Raw genomic sequence first — 23,077 nt, forward strand, 5'->3', positions numbered from 1 at the left:
TTAAAGTTTTGTTTATAGTCTGTTATGCACTCTTTTGACTTGCCGTTACACAGGGCCTCTATCTTCCAGAACAAAATGATACCAATCTCTCCTTGCTCTAGAGCACTGCTTCTTAAACTATGGGTCCAGGCCCAAATGGGGTCCCCTCAGCATAATGTTGGGGTCCTAAAAAATTGGCAACAGTAAAAGGTTTCTGAACGCCACCAAGACATTTACATGCATCTGTTAGCAACAACTTGCAGTGTTTACAGTGAACTCTGCAAAAAATACTTCAGTTGTATTCCATAAAAAGGAAAATCAGCCTGTTTAGCAAGCCTTGCAAATGCTGATTTATTATCAGTAAATATCTGATTTTATACCTATTTTCTAAACCTATATACCCGGGGTAGGAAAGGAACCATAAAAAAATTCCTCAGGCAGAAAGTGGACGCGAGTGGAAAAAGTTTAAAAAGCCCTGCAACAGAGCAGCTCTCCAGAAATTATAAAATGTTGATAAAGGTGACAGAAGCAATTTACCTTAGGATATACTTAGGTACAGCAAATGTAAGAGAAGATAAAACTGGCTCAAAAAACAGGTGACACAATTTTCAAAATTACTGGAATTTTATTTGCCTCAGGCTTATGACTTGCAACCAAAGACATTGTGCAAAGAAAGCAAAGATTAAGTACACTTTGGGGAAAGGTGGCAAACCATATTGGTAACGCAAAAGATAATTTGATGAAAGAAGCCATTCCTTATACTAGATTGCAATATTCAACAGCATTAAAAAAATCCAACATTTCTGATCGAAGGGGAAAAAAGCAGGGAAGGAGAGGAGAAAAAGTAAAGTTTACAGTAGACATAAATTTCATGTATACAGTTCAAAAAGCATTTCTTTTTCAAGAGATCACTGAGCATAAAGTGAAGCAATGAATGGGAGAGGAGATGCTAGCTATTGTACATTTAGAAGCTATTAAACAAAATTGCATATATGTACCACAGTGTAAAACAAATACAGAACTAATGAAAACTTGAAAACTGCCTGATGAAAAATAAAATCACCAGTTGCTTTTAATGGCTCCTGGTTAGCAATGCTACAAAAGACATTGTTTTTTATTTTATTTTAAATAATCTTTCTGATGCCAGTTGCTAGCATCTGATCAAATATTAAAACCAGGAATAGTCAACCATTAGTAAGCTAAACCCAACCCATAGAAATATACTATCAACTCATGTTTTTTTTTCCATCAAAAGATTTTTTTAAATTTTAACTTTGAGGCCCATTTGGTCACAGTATGTTACATTTTTTTTCCTTTTTTACACCATGATATCATATGTTTGTCTGGCACTACCCTAAAGCTATTTTATAGATGATGAGTACAGAAACACCCCAAATCCTATCCAAAAAAGTGAATCCACTGGGTGTAAAATGGGATAAGAGAAGAAAAGGTTCTCATCCAAGAACATCTGACCATATGGATCACTCATCATCACTTCCACTTGCTTCTGACTGGTCCTAGATGTAAAGTGGGAGAAGGTAAAAACAGGTTAGAGGGATTGGGTTGTGGATCTGAAAGCATTAAACATAAAAAGGAGAAATTATTGCAACATAATACTATAACTACAATAGATGCACTATAATTATTACAAGAAATATAGTATAAAATGTAAATGAGAAATAAATAAATAAATAAAAAGTGAGATGCAATTCAGTCATAACTGGGCACTCAAGTCCTGCTGAAATAATTACTGTCAAAGTATTTTAATCCTAAGGATTTCAATGGATTTAATCATATTTCTGGATTTGCCCTAAGCCAAAGAATGTTGGGAGTGTCAGAATGTGTAAATTACTTAGTATTTTTTGAAGTGAGAACAAAATCAATGTCTCAGTATTGCCCACAGGTTCACTGTAATTGGGGTATGGTAGCAGAGTGCTGAGACTGTTGCATATAAGTTTGTAGTAACCCTGTGTTCATTTGATGAGGGTTAGAGGTTGGTGAATGAAGATAGGAAAGAGAGTGTTTGTACATACTGTAAATACTGTGTTAGTTAGTATTTGTACTACTTCTGCAACCTAATAAAGAAAAGCCTTCTAGTTGGAACGAACAGCTTTGTGCCTGCGTGTTCTTGTTCTTGAAGAGACTACTTCAGTGCAAGAAAGTATTTGGCTCCCTAACAGGAGTGAGAAGTCCCTTCCATTATACAACAGGGAATTTCATGCTGATTTGAACCCCTGACAGGGAGTGGCAGAAAGCTAAATGTATATTGTTATACTATTGCCTAAACAAAAGATCTATCACAGGTGCTGATTTCAGCAGAGACCACGACGGAGAAACAAGGAAATTTGGGGCTTGGGGGCTCTAGTAAGAAACAAAGAAGATTCTGAAAGGCTGAATTTTCCCTGCCTTGACACTGCGAACAGAATGAAAAGTTTCTTAATGTTCTGGACAAACATGGAAATGAACTCTGATCCAAGCAAACATTATTTTCAGTGTTATCCTGTCTTAAAAGTAGCCTTAGTTTCATTCTCATCTGTCTTACTCCTTCCATTTCTTCAAAATATGGACTACAGAAGCTAGAAGGGGTGGTGGTGGGAGAAGTGTAGTTTTCAATGGGCGCTGCTGTCTGACAGCACTTCTTGGTGCCCAGTAAAGAAGGAGGCAGCAAGTTATAATTTCCAGAAATCTTTATTTGAGGGTAAGCCTTCTTTTTCATTACTATGCTCTCTATGACAAGAAATGAAGCTGTAGCCAAAGGAAAGGGGAAAAATAGTTGCAGACAAGGTTGGAAATAGTAAAAGGATAGCAGAGATGTATTTGAAATGGGTGAACTCATTTTGAATAAGAAAAGGGGATTCTGCCCATCTCTGCTTTCCCTAAAGAGATTGTGTTTGCTGTTCCAGCATGAATGTGTATAACCTTTATACACACTTCGTATAGTGCTTTCTGTGAACCTGGGAGCCATCATCTGTAACATGCTTTATGATGTTCCACATGAAAGCAGTCACTAAGCTGGGGGTCACTGGGATGTATCATTCATTAGAGAAACATCTATCTACACAATGAATACTATAAGCCTCTTGCATTGTCCATGAGAGAAATAATCTGATCCATGTGGTGGAACGCTAGAGTTCTGATGTCACAACAAATGCTATATATGTTGCTTGTGAATTAATTCTTACAGGGGTCAAGCTTGTCAAAACTTATTAAAACTGTAATTAAATTAAATTAAAGTGTAATTAAATTAAAATCTTCTAGTCTTTTACATCATCAAACTGAAAATTTTGAATGTCATCCCATTTTTAATAGGCTAGGACTCTCAATGATCATCTCCTTTCCATCTACTCACTGCCAAGGAATAGCTATCAGTATGATATATGTCTACACAGACTGACCAACAGTTTTATTAAGACAGGTCATTGTAAATATAAGGTCAACAAGGTATTACACTTTATTTTGAATACCTCATGTTTGCCCTATACTAGGCATATTTATTTGGAACGAAATCTGATTAAATTCAATTCACATGGAATAACTTCCATGTAAATGTAAATAAGAGTCAGCCAATCAACTCCAATTTTATGCCACATTTATTCAAACTCAAACTCAGCAGGCTTTACTAGTGCTTAGTTCCAAGTGAACTCAGCCTTGTTTTTAGAAGTAATATAAACAACAAGAGTTACAATGGGATCCCTGAATTTCAAAACAAGCTAGCTATTCAGAAAAGGGAATCCAAATTTAAAACTATGTCAGTGATCAATATAGAATTTAGCACAATATTTGTTTATCCTTGTCATTTATATATTATTTATGTCTTAGAAGTTAACTCCAAATTATTCAGCTGAGTTCTAATGGCTGTCTTAGGTACTCTCAAGCTTGGACATGCCTTGTGGGATTGAACCCCACCCTCCTCCTTGACTTATAGTCCTCTTGTAGTTGGCCAAGGAGCAAAGAAGCCTGCACTTTGAAAAATATAATCCTAAATTGCACTTTGGCATGTAAAACTGGGACTGCATGGTTTCTTTGATCCCAGCTATGTAGTCCATGTACTAACATCTTAATGAATATACAGATATGAGATTGTAAACTTCATAACTGCTTTTCACGTAACCTAATGCAATTATAAGTATATGAGAGTAAACCACTAGAAAAACCATATACTGCTTGTGAAAAAATTCTTACATTTTCATCTTGATCTTCCTCACTGTCATCATCACTTACAACTGGTTTGGCTTTTACCCGACTTTGCCGCTTCTTGCCTTTCCCTTTGTCTCGATTTTTGTCATCTTTTTTGTTTAGCTTAATTTTAACTTTTACAGATTTGGCTGGAAAAAAAAAGAAATAATTCAAAAGAAACTGAGTGGACTGATCAAGTAAAGAAACAAATCCCACTCTAAAAAGGACCATGTCTGTTGTCTTTATTCTACGACATACAGTTACAAAGGAGACAGTTAACATTTTAAAATCACGGTTTGAAATGGGATGAATGTAAATGTCCTTTAAGGTCTCCTCCTTCTTTTCTGTAGGCACCCAAAATTTGAGAAAGAAGAAAAAAACCTCCTCTAAACAAGTATTAGATGAACCATACATTTAATAGAGTTCTAAAGGATATTTTCTGATGTACAAGTTAACCAGACCATTTTTTTTACATCTGGCCAAAAGAAAGTAAAATACCCTATGAGATCAGTTCCTCTTGTTCAATTTTTCATGGGGGACTTACATTCTGACTCTGACTCATCTTCCTCATCGTCCTCTTCCTCATTGCTATCTTCCTCGCTATCATCTTCTTTGGCGAGCTTCTGCCGTGCACTTTTGAACACTGACTGGAGAACAATGGAGTCTTCATAGATCTGTAGTAAGAAAGCAAACCTGCATCAGAATTGCAAGCTGTGCTTCATCAAGAATTCACAGCATGGAATGTTATTTTCTATGCAAACCCACAGAGAGCATGGCTTGTCTCCCCCATTACAAGTCAAAAAGTCTTGTTGAATGAGTTTTACAGGAAATGCCAATGTTAATTTTTAATGCACTTAAATGTAGGCTTTTAAGTGCTTCAGTGACAACCCAACCCAATCTTTCAGTGACAACCCAACACAAAATGAATTTTCAAATTTCAAGGACCACCTACATGTATGTTTGAATTATTAAATATTACAAATGTTATTAAGACTTTTCAATGAGTATCTCTAATTAAGATTTAGATTACAATCTAATAATGTATACAAGCAGAAACAAATACACTCTTCTCATGCTAATAAACAGTAAAAACAAAACAACTCAAATTAGGTAAAATAGAATTTTGTGGAGTGAAGTATGAACTTCATTTCACAATACTCCAATCTTTATCTATGGTTAAGTGATTATGAATGGGCTGAGGAATTCCTTCACTGCCCATATCTTTTCATCTATGGTTTTTTTAATCCTTCCCAGAACTGTTCTAAATATGGTTTAGGATACTGCCTATACTAATTTTAATTATGGTTAGCACTTACTAGATCCCTCATAATAGTGATTTACCGTAAGAACTTTGCTTAACAATATGCTTGACTATTGAGAGAAGGGGACTAGATCAGAGATAGGTGTGCCTTTCCAGATGTTAGGTTGCAAGTCTCATCATCTCTCACCACTGGTTATGTTCATTCAAGTTAATGGGAAAGAGTGGCATCACTTGGGTTGCAATGCAATAATGCAATAATGTGAGGTGTTGCTTGCATGGACTTTCTCCGGTACCAGACCAGACCACAATATTGTAGCTAAAATAACAGAAACTTGACAAATCCCAATGAAAACAAGTGCATGTGTGTATAGTGCATGCAGGCAAAACCATTGAAAGAATCATAGTTATTTGACAGCTTTGATTACCGTGAATTATGCATTAGAAAGTTCAAAAAGTTTAGCGTTGCTGAAATATTGATACGGTGTATGTAAATTAGCTTTTTGTTATTATATCTAACAGGTGTATCTTTTAAAAAATTCTGCTGAAACACTGCAGTTTTTTTTATAGAGTGTCCTTTTGGTGTCACCTGATGATATGTACTTCACTGAAGTGATGTCACTGCCGGGAAATATAACCCAATTACATATGAATAGCCAAATGTTCTTGAATTTTGGAATAGTTTATAAGGTTAAAGATTAGAGATTCAGGCCAGTAAAAAGTATTCCTGAAATTCTAATCAACAAGATAATTGTAATGGATTCTGTGATAGATCAAGTGTGCCACTAACATAAGATTTAATTTTTTGAAATATACCCTGTCAACAGGGTTATAAACCACCCTCTATATTTAACAAGGTCTAATGCGAAAACATGCAAATGTGAGTAGATCAATAGGTACCGCTCCGGCGGGAAGGTAACGGCGTTCCATGCAGTCATGCCGGCCACATGACCTTGGAGGTGTCTACCGACAACGCCGGCTCTTTGGCTTAGAAATGGAGATGAGCACCAACCCCCAGAGTCGGACACGACTGGACTTAACGTCAGGGGGAAACCATTACCTTTACCTAATGCATGTGTGGCCAACCCCAAAGAATGAATATTGCCTTCAAAGGTCTTCCCTAGAGTCCACGTGAGGGTCCAAGGTGTTTCATTTTCTTTTTGTATTTGGTAGCCTAAGCAGAAGCAAAATTATGATGGAGAAAATAATGCACGGGCAGAGCTGTTCTCACACACTCTCCTGCTTGTCCATCAAACAGCCTGTTAGCTGACTAAAAAAAGTGTACTTATGATGAAGAGGTTCACACTCTTCCATCTGATCAAGAGTAAGAAAACTTTGAACAAGTATTTCACATATTAAAATATATAATGCAAATACATCCATCCATACGCTTAGTACTGTTGGGAAAACAGTTTGATACAAACCTGAGACCCTTCTAAATTGAACGTCTGAGCATTGTGACACAACAACATAACATCCTTCTCCAGGTCACCAACACTTCGATATTTATGGTTACGGATTCTTTCCTAATATGCATGTATTTTTTTAAAAAAGAAAAACAGATTGAACAGAGAAAAGAAAAGACAAGATCACTTGTTAACTAACGTGTTCCAGTCTTAAAACAGATGCAATGATAATATATGAAAAATTAAGTGCTATTATGTTTTTAGTATGATTTAATCAGGTACAGAAACTAACAGGAGCATTGAGACAAAAGGCAACTAAAGAATAAAAGCTCTGCATATGTTGAAAGAAACAGCTAGATAAAGTGAGGAATGGCTGGACCAAAGGGGTAGTGAAATGGTATCAATTTCTAGTATCTATCTTATCTTCCCTTATCTAAACAGCCTTTCCTTAGAGAAACCTGTTTGTCTGTTTATATGCAATAGTAAGATGAACTAAAAATATTCTAAATCTTAAATATATAAATTACATGTGAATAGATGCCAAATGAATTGAATGATGCTTACTGAGTAGGGTATAGGCCTAGATGGGATAGTTATAGATCACTAAGTGATTGCCTACACTTCAAAATATAAATCACCAGGGGCTACAGCACTACTAAGATGTCCGAGCACAAATATTGCTGTAATGACTGCTTTAGTGATTGCAACAATAACTCTGAATAATATTCAGAATACAAACTTCACTTGGTAGCCCCCATACCAGCTCCCCCACTTGATTTCACTATTCCCCACTATTGTTTAAGCACAGTTCCAGGAATCTTATCTCCAAAACTGCATTTGGTTTCATGGTCTTCCTAACTGAGCACCTGTAAATAAGGTAAATGGCACTATATCAAAATGTCTTGGATATCTTTGGAGGTGAACTACAGATAAAGTGCTACTACAAGACTTCCAGAATTAATACAGCTACTGATAGTTTGTAGCCTTAGGGACTGGTTTTAAATAAGACAGAAATATTATACACATGTAAGATTCACAGCAAGCAATATTTTATATTATGGTATGTGTATGTGTATGGTATGAAGCAGAGAGTGTTTGATGATCAGGACATCCGTAGAGATACCAAGGTGCTTGTTTATAAAGCCATTGGCCTCCCAACCCTTCTCTACGCCTGCGAAACGTGGATGGTCTACAGATGTCACACTCAACTCCTACAGCGTTTCCATCAGCGTTGCCTCAGAAAAATCCTACAAATCTCTTGGGAAGACAGGTGGACATTACGGAAAACGTAATGTTGGTGGGCAGAAAAAGAGATTTAAAGATAGGCTTAAAGCCAACCTTAAAAACCGTGGCATAGACACTGAGAATTGGGAAGCCCTGGCCCTTGAGCGCTCTAACTGGAGGTCAGCTGTGAACAGCAGTGCTGTGGAGTTCGAAGAGGCACGAATGGAGGGCTTAAGGGAGAAACGTGCCAAGAGGAAGGAGCGTCAAGCCAACCCTGATCGGGACCGCCTTCCACCTGGAATGTCCTCATTGCAGGAGAACATGCGGGTCAAGAATAAGTCTCTTCAGCCATCTATGAACCCACCCCCAAGACACCAGAAACGGAGGACCATCATCCTCAGCCTACGAGGGATCGCCTAGGTAAGTAATGTGTAAGAGTGTAAATGATAATTTGGCTAGATGCTGGAAAGCTGCATTCAACTGTTGTTGTTGCTGGTGATGTTGGTATATATCCTGCCTTTCTCCCTGTGGGGACTCAAGGTGGCTAACAATCCCACATAAGACAAGTTTAAAAAGTGAAATACAAAAGTTAAAAAAATGAAATAACAACAGTGTGGTAAAAACAGAATTAAAATACAATAAATACACTTAAAATGTTCAGATGTCCTAATGTTCAGATTCCACCTGAACATTAGAAAGAACTTCCTCACTGTGAGAGCTGTTCAGCAGTGGTACTCTCTGCCCCGGAGTATGGAGGCTCCTTCTTTGGAGGGTTTTAAGCAGAGGCTGGATGCCATCTGTCGGGGGTGCTTTGAATGAGATTTTCCTGCTTCTTGCAGGGGGTTGGACTGGATGGCCCGTGAGGTCTCTTCCAACTCTACGATTCTATGATTCTAAAATGGCCTTTAAAAACTCACATCCCCCCCCCCCCGCCGCCAATCCCACCTAACCTCCCCAAAGCCTTATCCTTCCCCAAATGCCTGTTTGCAGAAGGTCTTGACCTGCCTGCCGAAGGCCAACAGCCATCCTGGTCTCCCTTAGGAGGGAGTTCCAGAGCCTAGGAGCAGCCACCGAAAAGGCCCTCTCCCATGATCCCACCAAGTGCGCATTCATGTCTAACAGAACTTATGCCTACCTTAATTTTTTTGAAGTCCACTGGTTTTCTAATTAACTCATAGTACTCTGGATATTCTTTTCTGGAAGGCAGCTGAATGAAGACTTCACTTAATTGTCGTCCTGAACTGTTGATAAAAACAGACATGAAACAGAACATTATCCTTTAGTTGTGAAAAAGATTGTTCCTCTTTTGCTCTTCTCCCTGAGAGTTCTCAGGCTATGAGGTGAGTGCTAAGGTAAATGTCTGAATAACTCAGTACAATCAGCAATTGTCCTGGAAAAATTGCCCATTTTGAAATTTTTGAAAATACAAACGTGTCCCATGTGTGAAAAAGGAGACTCCTGCTGTTTTGGCATCTAAAAGACAAGGTGAATCTTCACTGCTGACATCTTAGATTCATGCAACAATGGGAACAAATCCTCATTTTGAATTTCTGATATCATTCAGACAGTCCAGAGGTGTTATGTAACAAAGATTCTAACAATAAGCTGTACATTTTACTACTTTGCAGGTACTGTACTACTTTGAGAAAGCAGCACCAGTCTTTGCTATTTTCATTAACAATTCTTATATTTATATTTACATAAGACATAAGTTCCAATGCTATGGACCTGTACATGAAGCAATTCGCAACCTGGCTACTCCTAATTAAGGTCAAAGATAGGGGAGGTCCTTTTAAGCTGAGGCCTTGTTATTCAGTTTCAACTGGTAATCCTTATATGTAGACTAGGGTTTGAATCCCCGCTTGGTCTTGGAAACCCACTGAGTGACTTTGGGCAAGTCATACTCTCTCAGCCTTAGATGAAGAAAAGGTACCCCCTCAAACACATCTGGCCAAGAAGACTCTGTGGTAGGCTTCCATTTAATAGCTCACAATCATGACCTCAGTACAAAACAGCAGCCTAAACTCTGACATGGAGTAGCAAGAATCAATTGAACTGGGAAGGCTAGTAGCACAACACACTTCTAAACTGCTGGGCCTGAGCAGTTTAGTCTAAGCCTAAAGTTCTGCAAACAGAAGACTCCTGAACCAAAGGTCTCTGAATGGAAGCCCATGAGACAGTACTCTGTCCCCTCAGAAGAAGGCTTTCCTAACAGTACATGTTGGTGACACGCTTTTTAGACATGTATCATTTTGCGACACAATAATTCAGTTTTACTAGCAAACAGTAGGTTAAAACCAAATCCTTATAAGAGATACAAACACATAAATAAATCATAATAATGAAATGTATGGGGACACAACGTATCTCATGAAAACCTTTCGTTTATATTTCTTAAATTATATGATTTGTAAGAACATACATTTCCATGATTTTTGTCATTTATGAGTAGCAATATGTTAATATGTGCAAGAATTTAAAACAAGCACTAAATAAAGCAATTACAGTAGAGATTTATCCAAGCCTCACTTATCCAAGCCTCTGGATAATCCAAGCCATTTTTGTAGTCAATGTTTTCAATATATTGTGATATTTTGGTGCTAAATTTGTAAATACAGTAATTACAACATAACATTACTGCGTATTGAATTACTTTTTCTGTCAAATTTGTTGTATAACATGAAGTTTTGGTGCTTAATTTGTAAAATCATAACCTAATTTGATGTTTAATAGGCTTTTCCTTAATCCCTCCTTATTATCCAAGATATTCGCTTATCCAAGCTTCTGCCGGCCCGTTTAGCTTGGATAAGCGAGACTCTACTGTACTTGCCAATCTAATGATATGTAGGATGTTGACGAACACAGCTTTATAATATTTCGTGGAATATTACACGAAGACATAGAAACTTTGTCATTATGCAAGTTTAAGTTTAAGTTTAAGCCGCCCTGAGTCCCCTGATGGGTGAGAAGGGCGGGGTAGAAGTGATGTAATAAATAAATAATAAAATTAAAATAAATAAGTTTTCGCATTTCAATGATATTGTTTATTTAACATATATTCGGAGGATTCTTGATACATTTGCATGACACAATAATGTGTTGTGACACAGTTTAGAAAGCTCTGACTTAGAATATGATTTGTACTGCTAGAACACAATGCAATGAACTACTAGGCTCTAATTGGACTGCCTCGTTCACAATCTCCATTCATCCAAGAGGAAGTGGATCCTGGAAGGATTAGCCTATATCAATATAAGGTAAATGCTGCAATTGAGCACAAGATCTTAGTAGTATTTGGGCAGCAGGTCCCATGTTGTAGTGGCAAGTAGGAATGGTGAGATGTGGTTCTGCCTCCTCAGTGTTACCACATGCACAGGTCACACTCTCTACAGCTGGTTATTGCTAATAGTCAACACGGATTAATCAAAAACAAATCATGCCAGACTAATCTGATCTCTTTTTTCAATAGAGTTACAAACTGGGTAGATGCAGGAAACACTGTGAATGTAGCATATATGGATTTCAGTAAGGTCTTCGACAAGGTCCCCCATGACCTTCTAGCAAACAAACTAGTCCAATGTGGGCTAGGCAAAACTATAGTTAGGTGGATCTGTAATTGGTTAAGTGAACAAACCAAAGGGTGCTCACCAATGCTTCCTCTTCATCGTGGAAAGAAGTGATGAGCGGAGTGCTGCAGGGTTCCGTCCTGGGCCTGGTTTATTAATGATTTAGATGAAAGGTTGGCAGGCATGATCATCAAGTTTGCAGACGACACCAAACTGGGAGGGATAGCCAATACTCCAGAAGACAGGAGCAGAATTAAAAATGATCTTAATAGAGAGATGGGCCAAAACTAACAAAATGAAGTTCAACAGGGACAAATGCAAGATACTCCACTTAGGCAGAAAAAATGAAATGCAAAGATACAGAATGTGGGATGCCTGGCTCAACAGCAGTACACGTGAAAAAGATCTTGGAATCCTCGTGGACAACAAGTTAAACATGAGCCAACAATGTCATGTGGCGGCAAAAGGCCAATGTGATTTTGGCCTGCATAAATAAGAGTATATTGTCTAGATCCAGGCAAGTCATGCTACCCCTCTATTCTGCCTTGGTCAGCCCACGCCTGGAATACTGTGTCCAATTCTGGGCACCGCAGTTGAAGGGAGATGTTGACAAGCTGGAATGTGTCCAGAGGGCAACTAAAATGATCAAGGGTCTGGAGAACAAGCCCTATGAGGAGTGGCTTAAAGAGCTGGGCATATTTAGCCTGCAGAAGAGAATGCTGAGAGGAATCATGATAGCCATAAGTATGTGAGAAGAAGTCATAGGAAGGCGGGAACAAGCTTGTTTTCTGTTTCCCTGGAGACTAGATGTGGAACAATGGCTTTAAACTATAGGAAAGGAGATTCCACCTAAACATTAGGAAGAACTTCCTCACTGTGAGAGCTGTTCAACAGTGGAACTCTCTGCCCCAGAGTGTGGTGGAGGCTCCTTCTTTGGAGGGTTTTAAGCAGAGGCTGGATGGCCATCTCTTGGGGGGTGCTTTGAATGCGATTTTCCTGCTTCTTGGCAGGGGGTTGGGCTGGATGCCCCATGAGGTCTCTTCCAACTCTATGAGTCTATGGTTCAGTCTGAAAGGGACCACTTTCTACAACAAGGTGAAAAATGTAGCCACTAACAAATGGGAATGAGACTAATGACAACTAGCCAGGGAGTTCAAATGCTCGAGGGTATTACTTTGTAAGGAATTTACAATTATGTACAGCCGTGGTAATCAATATTTTTGAAAAGAAAAGCATGCTTTGTCTACATTTTTAAGAAGTGTAGCACTGTCAAAATACTCTGCTGGAAGGAATCTGGACTAAATCAAGAGCACTCATGCCTAATATATTGAAAAAAATGAGGGATATTCTGCTAAAGATATGCAATTGCACAGCAGAAGATTGAAAATTACCTATTAAAAGCCTCACCAATTATCTGGCTCTTTTTCAAAACAGATTTCAATCCTTACTCCCTTTGTGTATGTGTAATATCCTTACTCCCTTTGTGTATGTGTAATATGACATGGTTAAAAACAACAATCTAAAAAACATTTCTTTTTAAAGAAAAAGCCTATGGTTGTTGCAAATGAGGACATGCTACAAGCAAATGATAATTGATTAATAGGCTGCTGTTATCATTTTTAATCTCTGTCCAGTTTTCATATACATTTTAAAAAATGCACTGCACAAATGAGAGCTCTACCAAACACAGAAAGCATGTGCAGTATTTCTTTTCTAGTTGCTTAGCAACTAGAAGACTATATGCTGAAGACCAATAGGACCTGCATAAATTAATATAAAGTACAGAAATATGAGAGGCATTCACTACTACTTCACTAGGTCACACTGTTTTTAATATGCATATGAGCAAATAAATAACATACTCTAATGTTACACACACATACATGCGCAGATGCATTTTTAATAGATCATACAATGTCTGGTTACGTTTATGCAAAATACATCTCTCATGTTTCTAAAGCATTTTATTTCATGCCAATGAAGGTGATGAAGTTAAGATAATATATATATTCCTTTTGACAAATTGAGTTCACTTAAAAGGATGAGCTATCTCTTTTATATTGAAAAGGTAGTATTTAATTGACCAGTTTAATGCCATATGGGATCCTTTCAAAATTAAAAAGAGAAAAGTATATGTGTGCTTGCAGACATTACACATTAAATGTAACTCGTGTTTCTTGGAGAAGATGAATTCCCCAAGTCAATGAAAGAAAATGTCAGTAATGTATGCATTTCTAGAAACCTTGCCAAAAGTTGGTTCTTGTGTTGTACCATGAAGGTATCAGCATATATACATTGTTCGTTTTCTAGGGACCTGGTTTCTGTTCTCTGCTTAATATTGAACTTGCACTAAACAGACATTGAATGGTGATTATAGGTACAATCTTCAAATAGTGTTTGCACCTGAAAAGATATGCATGGTAAAGCTGGATGCTTCTGGCCCCTGTCCCCAACCCAAGAGAGTATTTCAGCAAAAGCAACATAAATCCAAACAGTTTGAACATCAACAGTTGTAGACCCATCTAAGACTTGAAGGCTTCTCAGAACGGAGACTTGTATTGTCACTTCACTCAGTGTATACCAGTTATAATGCTATGAAGAAAACTATACACTCTTATGTAGCCTGGAACCATAATCTAGGTCAAAGTTTCTTAAACGTAGGGTTGCAATCCCAAATGGGGTCACATAAGTGAATAGTTGGGATCAAGAAAAATTTGGCCACAGAAATGGAGGTGCCACAGGAGCAGCTTATAGCAATCTGAACATGCCAGTACCTCTTTCTCCAGTTCTTCCTTCTGGGGAAGAGACTGACTGCTTGTCCATGTCCCCCCCCCCCCCCCCAGGTCATCTGCAGCACAGCATAGGAGGGACTGCTGCTGCCAAAGGAGGAGAAAGCTGCTAAGGTAAGGGAAAAGGGTGAGGAGAGGCAAGGCAGCTTTGCCATGTGGCGGGTTGAGAAAAGTAAGGAGATATGCATTTCCCAGTTCCAAAGCAAAATTGTCTGTTTAGCATGGTCACGTGAAAACAACTCCAGAACTCATTTGGATCTTCGGTCACAATGTGGGGTACAAGGGTTTGAAAGCAGTCAGGCTGCCAAAGAACTAGCTAGGATGCAAATTGTCATGAATGTTATGTGGCAAGATAGTGGCCAGTATGAGGAATACAACTTTTTTGGTTCTGTGGGCACCACTTCTCTTGCCTCTCCTCTTAAGTACTCCTCATTTGCCATTTGAATTAAGAAAAGGACACTTCATACATACAAATCCCATGTATTTGTTCCAAATGGTTGTGTGATGATACTGTCTGGCAAAAGTGGAACTAAATTTATAGAAATGTCTGCTGACTGACTGCCTTCTCAAATTTCAGTGCAGAATCTACACACTCATAAAACCTCTAAGAGAATGAAAAATATAAGGCACACAGTTACAGGCTCTAATTCTCTTGTAAGAAAATTCACTATTAATGAAGATCCCCTGCATTTCTTTTCAAGGACAAGATTTGATAATAATATAGAGCTAACTCCTTCATCCCTAAAATGTTGTTTCATATTATCTTTCATATAATCTTATTGAAAAACTTGGAATTAAACATAAGGGCTTTCTTAACTAACTTGCCTGCTGAACCCACATTTTGAAATATCCATCTCTTGGAAGTCTGATTTCTTTCTGGTATCAAATCAAGACAAGGCTTTTTAACTGAAGCCTTCAGGACTCAGTTTACTTATTTTAGCCTTTGTTGCTTTATCTTATTGTCATGTTTAATTATGTTGTTATGCTGTTTAAGCTCTTTTATTTTCTCCGTTTTAAATAATTTTACCATACGTTGCTCTGAAAGCTCACTGTAATAGCTACCAGGATTTCCTGACATATTATGGCAGGATGCTACTTTTTGTTTTGACAAAGTTGTTTTTCGGAATTTCAACTTGAAATTGGCCGTCATAATCAGAATGAATGCCACAAATCATTGCTAAATTTAAAGGCAACTACAATGATTTTCCACTGAATTATGAGAGTGCACCTCCTTTTTTGTTTCTAAGAAGGATCCTGTTTGGAATGTCAATTTTTAAACTGGGTACTGTAACAATTTTAAAAGATCTGTCAAATTTTGGGCTACAACATTTTTTGAGGAACCAATGTTGCCCAACTTTTTTGTTTCTAAATAACCATTCATTTGAAATTTTGACTTGATACTTGGCAGTGTAACTCAGATAACAACTAAAAACACACCTTGTCAGATTTTGAAAAATATTGCAATGAGTTATAACTGCTATAGGCATGTGTTTTCTTTTATTACTATTGAAGATAATTATAACAACAACAGTGAGGGAAGTATCACAGTGTCAGTTGATGAATTCGCAGGGTCCGCTTGTTTGCTTTTTGTTCTTTACTTGTTCCTATAGGTTGTGTCTCCCATTGTGCGTCTTGTTTCAGCCATTTCGCGTTTCAAACCATCAAGCCAGTGCGTTTTAGGTCTGCCACGTGACCTGGCTCCTGCAATTTCCATATTCAGCGTGGTTTTAGCTACAGAACCCTCTTTACTTCATGGTGTATGTTCAAACGTTTCAGACAGGATTCCTTCATTTTCTCGGTGATCGGAGCAACTCTGAAGATTGAGCGCACTGTATTGTTAGGAATCCTGTTCTTCAGGGTAACACCCATTGACCACCTAAGCACCCGCATTTCCATAGTGTGCAGAGTTTGCTCGATGGTCTTTGTGGTCGGCCAGCACTCAGTGGAATACAGAGCAACAGTCTCACCACCATTCTGTAGAATTTCGATTTTAGGTGGATTGGGATCTTCTAATCACACATTACGCCTGTCGTTGCTCTCCACTTCATCCATGTGGCATTTACATGCCCATGAGCATCTGACAGTACATCGCCAGCGGAGGTGATCTTTGAGCAGAAATATTTAAAGCTGGTCAATTTGTTGAGGTCAGTGCCATTGATATTGATGGAGCCATCTTCTACCGTGGTCCACGTTCCAATATTTCAGAGCTGTAGTCCGAAATATTGCAGATGATTTTTACACATTTACACTTGAGTCTGCAACTCTACCCACGACTCGGTGGCTAACATAACATTGTCGGCATACAGTAACATCCAAGGATGTTACTGTATGAATCTGGTGATTGCATCCATACACAGTATGAACAGCAATGGTGACAGAGCCAATTCCTGATGGACTGACTCGAACAGAGAAAGGCTCACTGATACTTGCTGTGCACCTTACCACACTTGTTGTATTCATGTACTGCATCTTCATCCATTGTATGTATTTTTCCAATACTCTCTGTGACCTCAACACCACCCATATAAGATCATGTGGAACCCGGTCAAAGGACTTCTTGACATCTAGAAATGCTGTATGGATGTTACTTCTCCCGATGTTTTCCAATCAAAAGTTTGGTGGCAAGAATTGTGTCAATGGTCCCACACTCTTTTATGAAGCCACACTGATTTGCTGTCATCATGACGATATCTCTCAACCGATTAACTAGAATGAGTTCGAATATCTTCAGGGTATGACAGAGCAAATGGAATGGTCTATAAGAGGAGCAGTTAGAACATCTCTTTTTCCCTTCCAGATGGGCACAGTCACACTTTAATTTAAGCAGTCACACTTTAATTTAAACTTTAAAAGCAACTGGCACGACTGATGTTTCTCAATATTAAAATGTACTTCAAATAATTTTAATTTTTTAAAATATAAATGTAAGTTTAAACTAGCGCACCACACCATAAGTAAGTTCATGCTTTGTGCAACAAATTATTGAAGTTCATTAATTTGAAAAGTTTATTGATTGCTATTTAACTGAAATTGCATACTGCATTCAAAAAGCTCTTTTTATAATACAGTAAAAAGTTATTGTCTTAATTTGCCTTTAATTATTGTATTTCAATATTCATATGAAGTCAATACAGAGTTGGTAGGGTATAGTATGAATCAGGCCTATTTTTAACAGTAACTGTCAAGCAACCAGAAACTACATTTATCTATCTTCTACCAATCCCCATGGGTGCGCTTAACTGGGAGTCTACAGTACCCTGTCTGCTCCACTGGAATTTAAGAAGGAATAACATGTCAAACCAGTGGTGATGTACTAGTAAAGAGGTTTCTGCCTTTGTAGGAAACAACAGTCTTATAGTGAGATGATAAAAAGATACCTCCCACCCCAAATATGGTTGTAAAGAAGAATTTTTTTTAAAGGGGGAAAATGGAAGACAAATTGGAAATACATTAACTAAGCTCCAAAGAATCCTTTCTTCTGCTTAGACAATGTCTTTCTTGGGATGGTAAGGAGGAGCAATCCACTATGATTTGGTTTTATTTATTATTTATTTCCATCATTTCTACCCCGCCCTTCTCACCAGAGGGGACTCAGGGCGGCTCACAAAAATAGCAATTAATGCCAATACACCAATTTACAGTAAATAACATTAAAACAGTTTAAACATTTAAATAGTATCATAATATACAATAAACAAAATTAAAACAGTGCAAATGCTTGTGCCATTCACCCCCACCCTCCAACCAGAATGGCAGGATCTTAGATTCTTTTGCAGCTGAGCCTTTAAGACCCCGCCCCCTTCTCCAACAGTTTTTTCTATCCTGCCTAACCAACCAATCATGTTTGCCCTTCTTTGACAAACTTTTAAGGCAAGGATGTTAATAAGGATACTGTAGTGGACTGCTCCTCCTGCCATCCCAGAATGAACCTTCATGGTAAATACAATTTCTCAATCTGAGGAAGTAGGAACTCCTTTCCCTGGATGGAACTGAAGATTCATGGACAGTGACTAATTCCAGGAAGAAATACAAACTGAAATAACGAATTGCTTTACTGCCACTGGAGAGAAAAGTTTGGTATAGAGGCAAAGAACAATCCAACTGACTAGTGGGCTTTTAACCCTATCAATAAAACTCTGGTTGATTCATCACACTGATTAAGTGACTCAAACTTTGTTCTTCAGCAAAGAAAATTAGATTGTTAAGTAATGAAACTGGCCTGAGAATCCAATGGACAGGGAAAAAATCATTTCAGGTCTGGGTAAGATGTATACCGTCTCCTTTTAAAGAAAAAAGTGAGAAGTCCTACTGGAAGTTTAGATGTTTGATTACACCTGAGTAAATACTCATGTGCCTATTTATTATTTATGATAACAAAATTCCCAGAATATACTTAGGAGTAAAGTCAGTCACGTTTAAACTATCCTTCTAAAAATGATAGTTTCAAGCCCCCAATAAGGCCATTAGTTCAACACTCACAATGTTGAATCGTGTGTCATCCAAACCAGAAACCATGGTTATCAATTTCAAAACATGTGAAAATAGTAAATTACTTTCAAATCATGATTAAAGATCCAGGCTGGTTCTGAAGATGTCAGCCTTAGATCCCATATCTGGAGTAAACAGGAAACAATAGTTAATTAGAGGTTTCCTAATTAAACTATGATTAATTTGATAGTTTTTTTCTGGTTTGCACTTGGCACTGTGAAAGAGAAGGGAAAGTGCTTATTCACAGTATAGTGTAGGTTGGTCTAAGGGTGTGAAAACAGAAGAGGTCTATGGGTATTCTCTTCATATATCCAGGTAACATTTCAAAAACTCACTTCCCCCTAGTGAAGATCGATGTAAATGCATTTTATCTTACATAACTCCCTCATAATTGCAGAACCCAAATGCAGAGTTTCACTTACTCACACTGAGGGGGAGGGGATGTATCTTTAGTGATTTGTTAGGTTTTTCAAGTGATTCTATAGTATGCTTCCACCAGAAATTACCACAGAGTTGCATTGGAAGATCTAGCAAACCTCTAGGTTCTCCAATGCAACCCTATGGTATACTGACACCAGAGGTAAATTAATTTAGTGGGGTTTGGTTGTATTCATGGGGTCCAGTTATCAATAAGAGTTAGGTAACTTCAAAAATATAGTCTCCGCAGAATCAAAATACTGAAGTTATTCAAAGTATTTCATGATTTTTGTTTTACAAATAAAAAAAGAACTCAAACATTTCTGATTTTTATCACATCTTCCAAAAGGATCTGCAAAACAAATTATTTAACACTCCATCAGGAGATTAGACAGCACTATCATAAATTTGATATGTACAAATCTATGGGAAAGAACTGTTGGTCAGCTATTTTTCATATCACTCATATCTGTAATTAGGGTGATAATTTTTACAGTCCAGCCACTCCTTATTCATTTGGCAAACCTTACAGCAGAGAAAGGTGCCTCTCTTCTAATTCTGGAGTAATAAACATCTATATAAAGGAAGCCATATTTTTGGAGTGTGCATGTGTGAATTCATTAACAAATGAATCAAAGAAGGGAACAAAAATTCCCCAATGAATCATCCAAGTCAACATAATATCAGCTTGGACCATACTTTAATACTAATGTAGATTGCATGCAAAATCCAAAAGTATGTTGACTGCTTATTCTTAACAAAAAAGTTTTTTGTTTACAAAATTAATAATAAATTGAAAAGACGTTGAATTACCTCATTTGTGTGCCCTGGGATCGGCAACCCACTGGTAGCTATATCCTATCCCTGGTGCTGAATGAAAATTGCTACACCAAAAATGAAAGAGGTCTGTGCATGCCTACAGGACCTTTACTAGAATGGTATCCTCAGGGACTTTGATTGAGGCAAAAACAAGATGTGCAGACCTTACACTAATTACATTTAAAGAATGGTACCTCCATTACAATGCCAAATTAATCAGCAAGGCAGGAAGGACCCAAGTAGGGAAATAAAAAGCTGAAAAGTGTCAGGTGACTAAAACACAGCCGACACTATATGAAGCACTAACACAACTTTGAGAGATCTAGCAAATTCTCTGATTCATAAGAAATGAAATATATCATTTTCTAAAATGTTCCTGTTGTGGTAGGTCAACTGTCATGTAGGTTGGCTATAAAAAAAGATTTATTTTCTCTAGGATTTCACCGGGTCTTTTACCTTTTCTATGGTTTTGTTTTGATGTCACAATATTATGAGTATAGCCTTTTCTTGGGTTCACATGCTCTCCCCCCCCTCCCCCCGCTGTTGGCACAACAAGTGGAGCACTTTGGAAGTTTTGGAATTTTACAAAAGGATTAAAAACGGGCAGTCATATTTTTTTTAAATGCAATTAAAGCATATTTCATGTGATCCTTTTAATTATTAAAGTATGGTGAATATTGTTGGTAACACTGCTAAAATCTGTCTCAGAGAACTACACAGGAGTTATTTTTAAAACAGCAGTATTATTTCAATGAATAGCAACTCTAGTCACACTTGAGCAGGGTGTAAGTACAACAATAATTTGAACAGATTAGACTTCGGTGCCACTAAAAACAAAATGCCACTAAACTCCCCCCCCCCCCCAACACACATTTTGTAAAGTGACGTGTACATAGATAATGTGATAGATAAGTGAAAATTTGTATAACTTAGAGGAAAACTGTGATCCAAAGACATGAGTTATGACTGGAAGAAGATAATACTTCCCTCCTAGGTTGGGTCAGACATGAGTATTTTCACTCATTACACTTTAACTAAACCTTAACTTTCAGAGCAAAAGCTATGACCTATGCCTAGCACTGAAACTGAGGGCCCTTTCACACAGACATAACACCCAAAATATCAAGGCAGAAAATCCCACAATATCTGTGTTGAACTGGGATATCTGAGTACACACTGTCATATATTCCAGTTCAAAGCAGGTAATGTGGGGTTTTATTCAGCTGTGTGGAAGGTGCCTGAGAGACATTAAGACTGGCACTAGTCAGATAAGTGGGGCCCAACAACAATTTCTTAATACTGCGTCTTAGACTGGTACTACTGCTTGGGATTTCCTTTAGCAAAAACTGTGCCCAGAAGGGAAAAAAGCAGACAAGCTTCTGAACTGCAGCTCCTCAGAAGCAGGGAAGCGCAGTAACCACAGTTACTCATGAAAATAGATGTGGAGGAGTTGTTGCTGTTGAAAGAAACATTTTCTGAAGAAAAGAGGAACAAGAGAAAAGCATGAAATACAGGACATGGGGCAGGAATGAAGTCTGCCTTTATCATGATACAAAGCTGTGTACCATCCCTGCCAACTGGAGCAAGAGGGAGGAGCAACCGAACTCATGACATTCAGCCTTTCACTGATGGGAAATACCTGGATATTAAACTGATACAGAAGATTTGAAAAATATATTTTTGAAATAAGAGCTTGACAATGAAAACAAAGAAATGACCAAGATAAATATGAGCTTACCTGTCTTTGTAATTGATCACAGTATCAACGATGGCATTCATCTGCTTTGTCAGCTTAGGGGGATTGGGTGACAACTTCTCTGCTGGAGGTCTTCCTCTCCTCTTTTTTGCCTTTTCTCCATCCTCTTTGCTTGAATCCTTGTCGACATTTCTTCTCCTTTTTCGTTTTTTAAGCCGAACTTCTTCTTCCATTTCTTCCAAATTGCCGTCTTCGATTGCCTATTAATTATGGATGTACAAAAATGTATTTAGAAAATAAAGGATGACAACAAACTATGTATTTTAAAACCCTCTGAAAGATATAAAGAATATTGCAATATGAGTTGAATCAATTTACACAAGTCCAAAAAAAAATCCCAAGCCCTAGGGGCAATGAAGAATGGTAAATTAAAAACAAAGTAACAATATTGTCTTGAGTATTTCAACTATACCCAGGAGAGCGGCAAGGCCACGCCCCAAAAAGGCCACCAACACTACAATAATGTAGATGAACAATCAAAACATTATCAGTGTGATATCTGAAAAACAACATTTCATATATATAGTTATTTATGCATTTTTACAGGCAAAGTAATTTTTATGAAGCAACTCACCACTCCCCCCCATTCAAAACGCATCCACATATATAGGTACCTACCAAATATTCAAACATGAGTAGTAACAAGACAGGTAATTTTGCTGAACAGTTTTCAAACAGAATTTCTAAATCTCCTAAAATTAAGACATCTAAAATACTATGTAATTTCCAGCTAGTGTAATATTTATTGTCAGCATGGAAGTGGTGGACAACACTAGCATTATGAGATGGGAAACACAACACAAAACAGTCAAGCAACAATACTAATTCAAAATTTACCTGTAATTGTATGCTTTAAAATCACAGCCAACAGCACTATGCAATGAGAGAACAAAAAATGCTACAAAATCAAACCTGGTTTAAAAGAAATCTGTTCACACTCTGTCTAAGAAATCCATGTGACAATCAAGAGAAGCTGAACTTTCTTTGATTTTAAAAAAGAAGAAAAGCCAGAGATATGGTGTGTCAGTTCAGTTTCATAGAATTAGGAAAAAGACATTAAAGGACATAAGACCACACATACCATCCCAATTTGTAAAAAAAATAATAATTCACACCAGCTTTTATGATGAATGCATTCTCAAAACATCAGTGTTGATATTGTCCTTTTTGCTTCTTTGTACTGCCTAGAATACATGCAA

At 37.6% G+C, this 23,077-nt stretch overlaps 1 protein-coding gene across 5 annotated transcripts in view; it reads right to left on the reverse strand.

The window, feature by feature from the left end:
* Positions 1-584: 584 nt before the first annotated feature.
* smarca2 (SWI/SNF related, matrix associated, actin dependent regulator of chromatin, subfamily a, member 2) overlaps positions 585-23,077 on the reverse strand; it is a 154,079-nt gene continuing 131,586 nt past the window's right edge. For all 5 annotated transcript variants that reach the window (XM_062971959.1, XM_008103323.3, XM_008103324.3 and 2 more), the window contains 6 exons: positions 21,861-22,078; positions 9,179-9,284; positions 6,838-6,939; positions 4,700-4,829; positions 4,162-4,304; positions 585-1,496 (listed from right to left, as the gene is read on the reverse strand). In XM_062971959.1, the coding sequence (XP_062828029.1) occupies positions 1,461-1,496; positions 4,162-4,304; positions 4,700-4,829; positions 6,838-6,939; positions 9,179-9,284; positions 21,861-22,078 (735 nt within the window). In that variant the 3' untranslated portion in view covers positions 585-1,460. The remainder of the gene's footprint in view (positions 1,497-4,161; positions 4,305-4,699; positions 4,830-6,837; positions 6,940-9,178; positions 9,285-21,860; positions 22,079-23,077) is intronic.

Source organism: Anolis carolinensis, chromosome 2 (genome assembly GCF_035594765.1).
Source record: "Anolis carolinensis isolate JA03-04 chromosome 2, rAnoCar3.1.pri, whole genome shotgun sequence".
In the NCBI taxonomy this organism is placed as follows: Eukaryota; Metazoa; Chordata; class Lepidosauria; order Squamata; family Dactyloidae; genus Anolis; species Anolis carolinensis.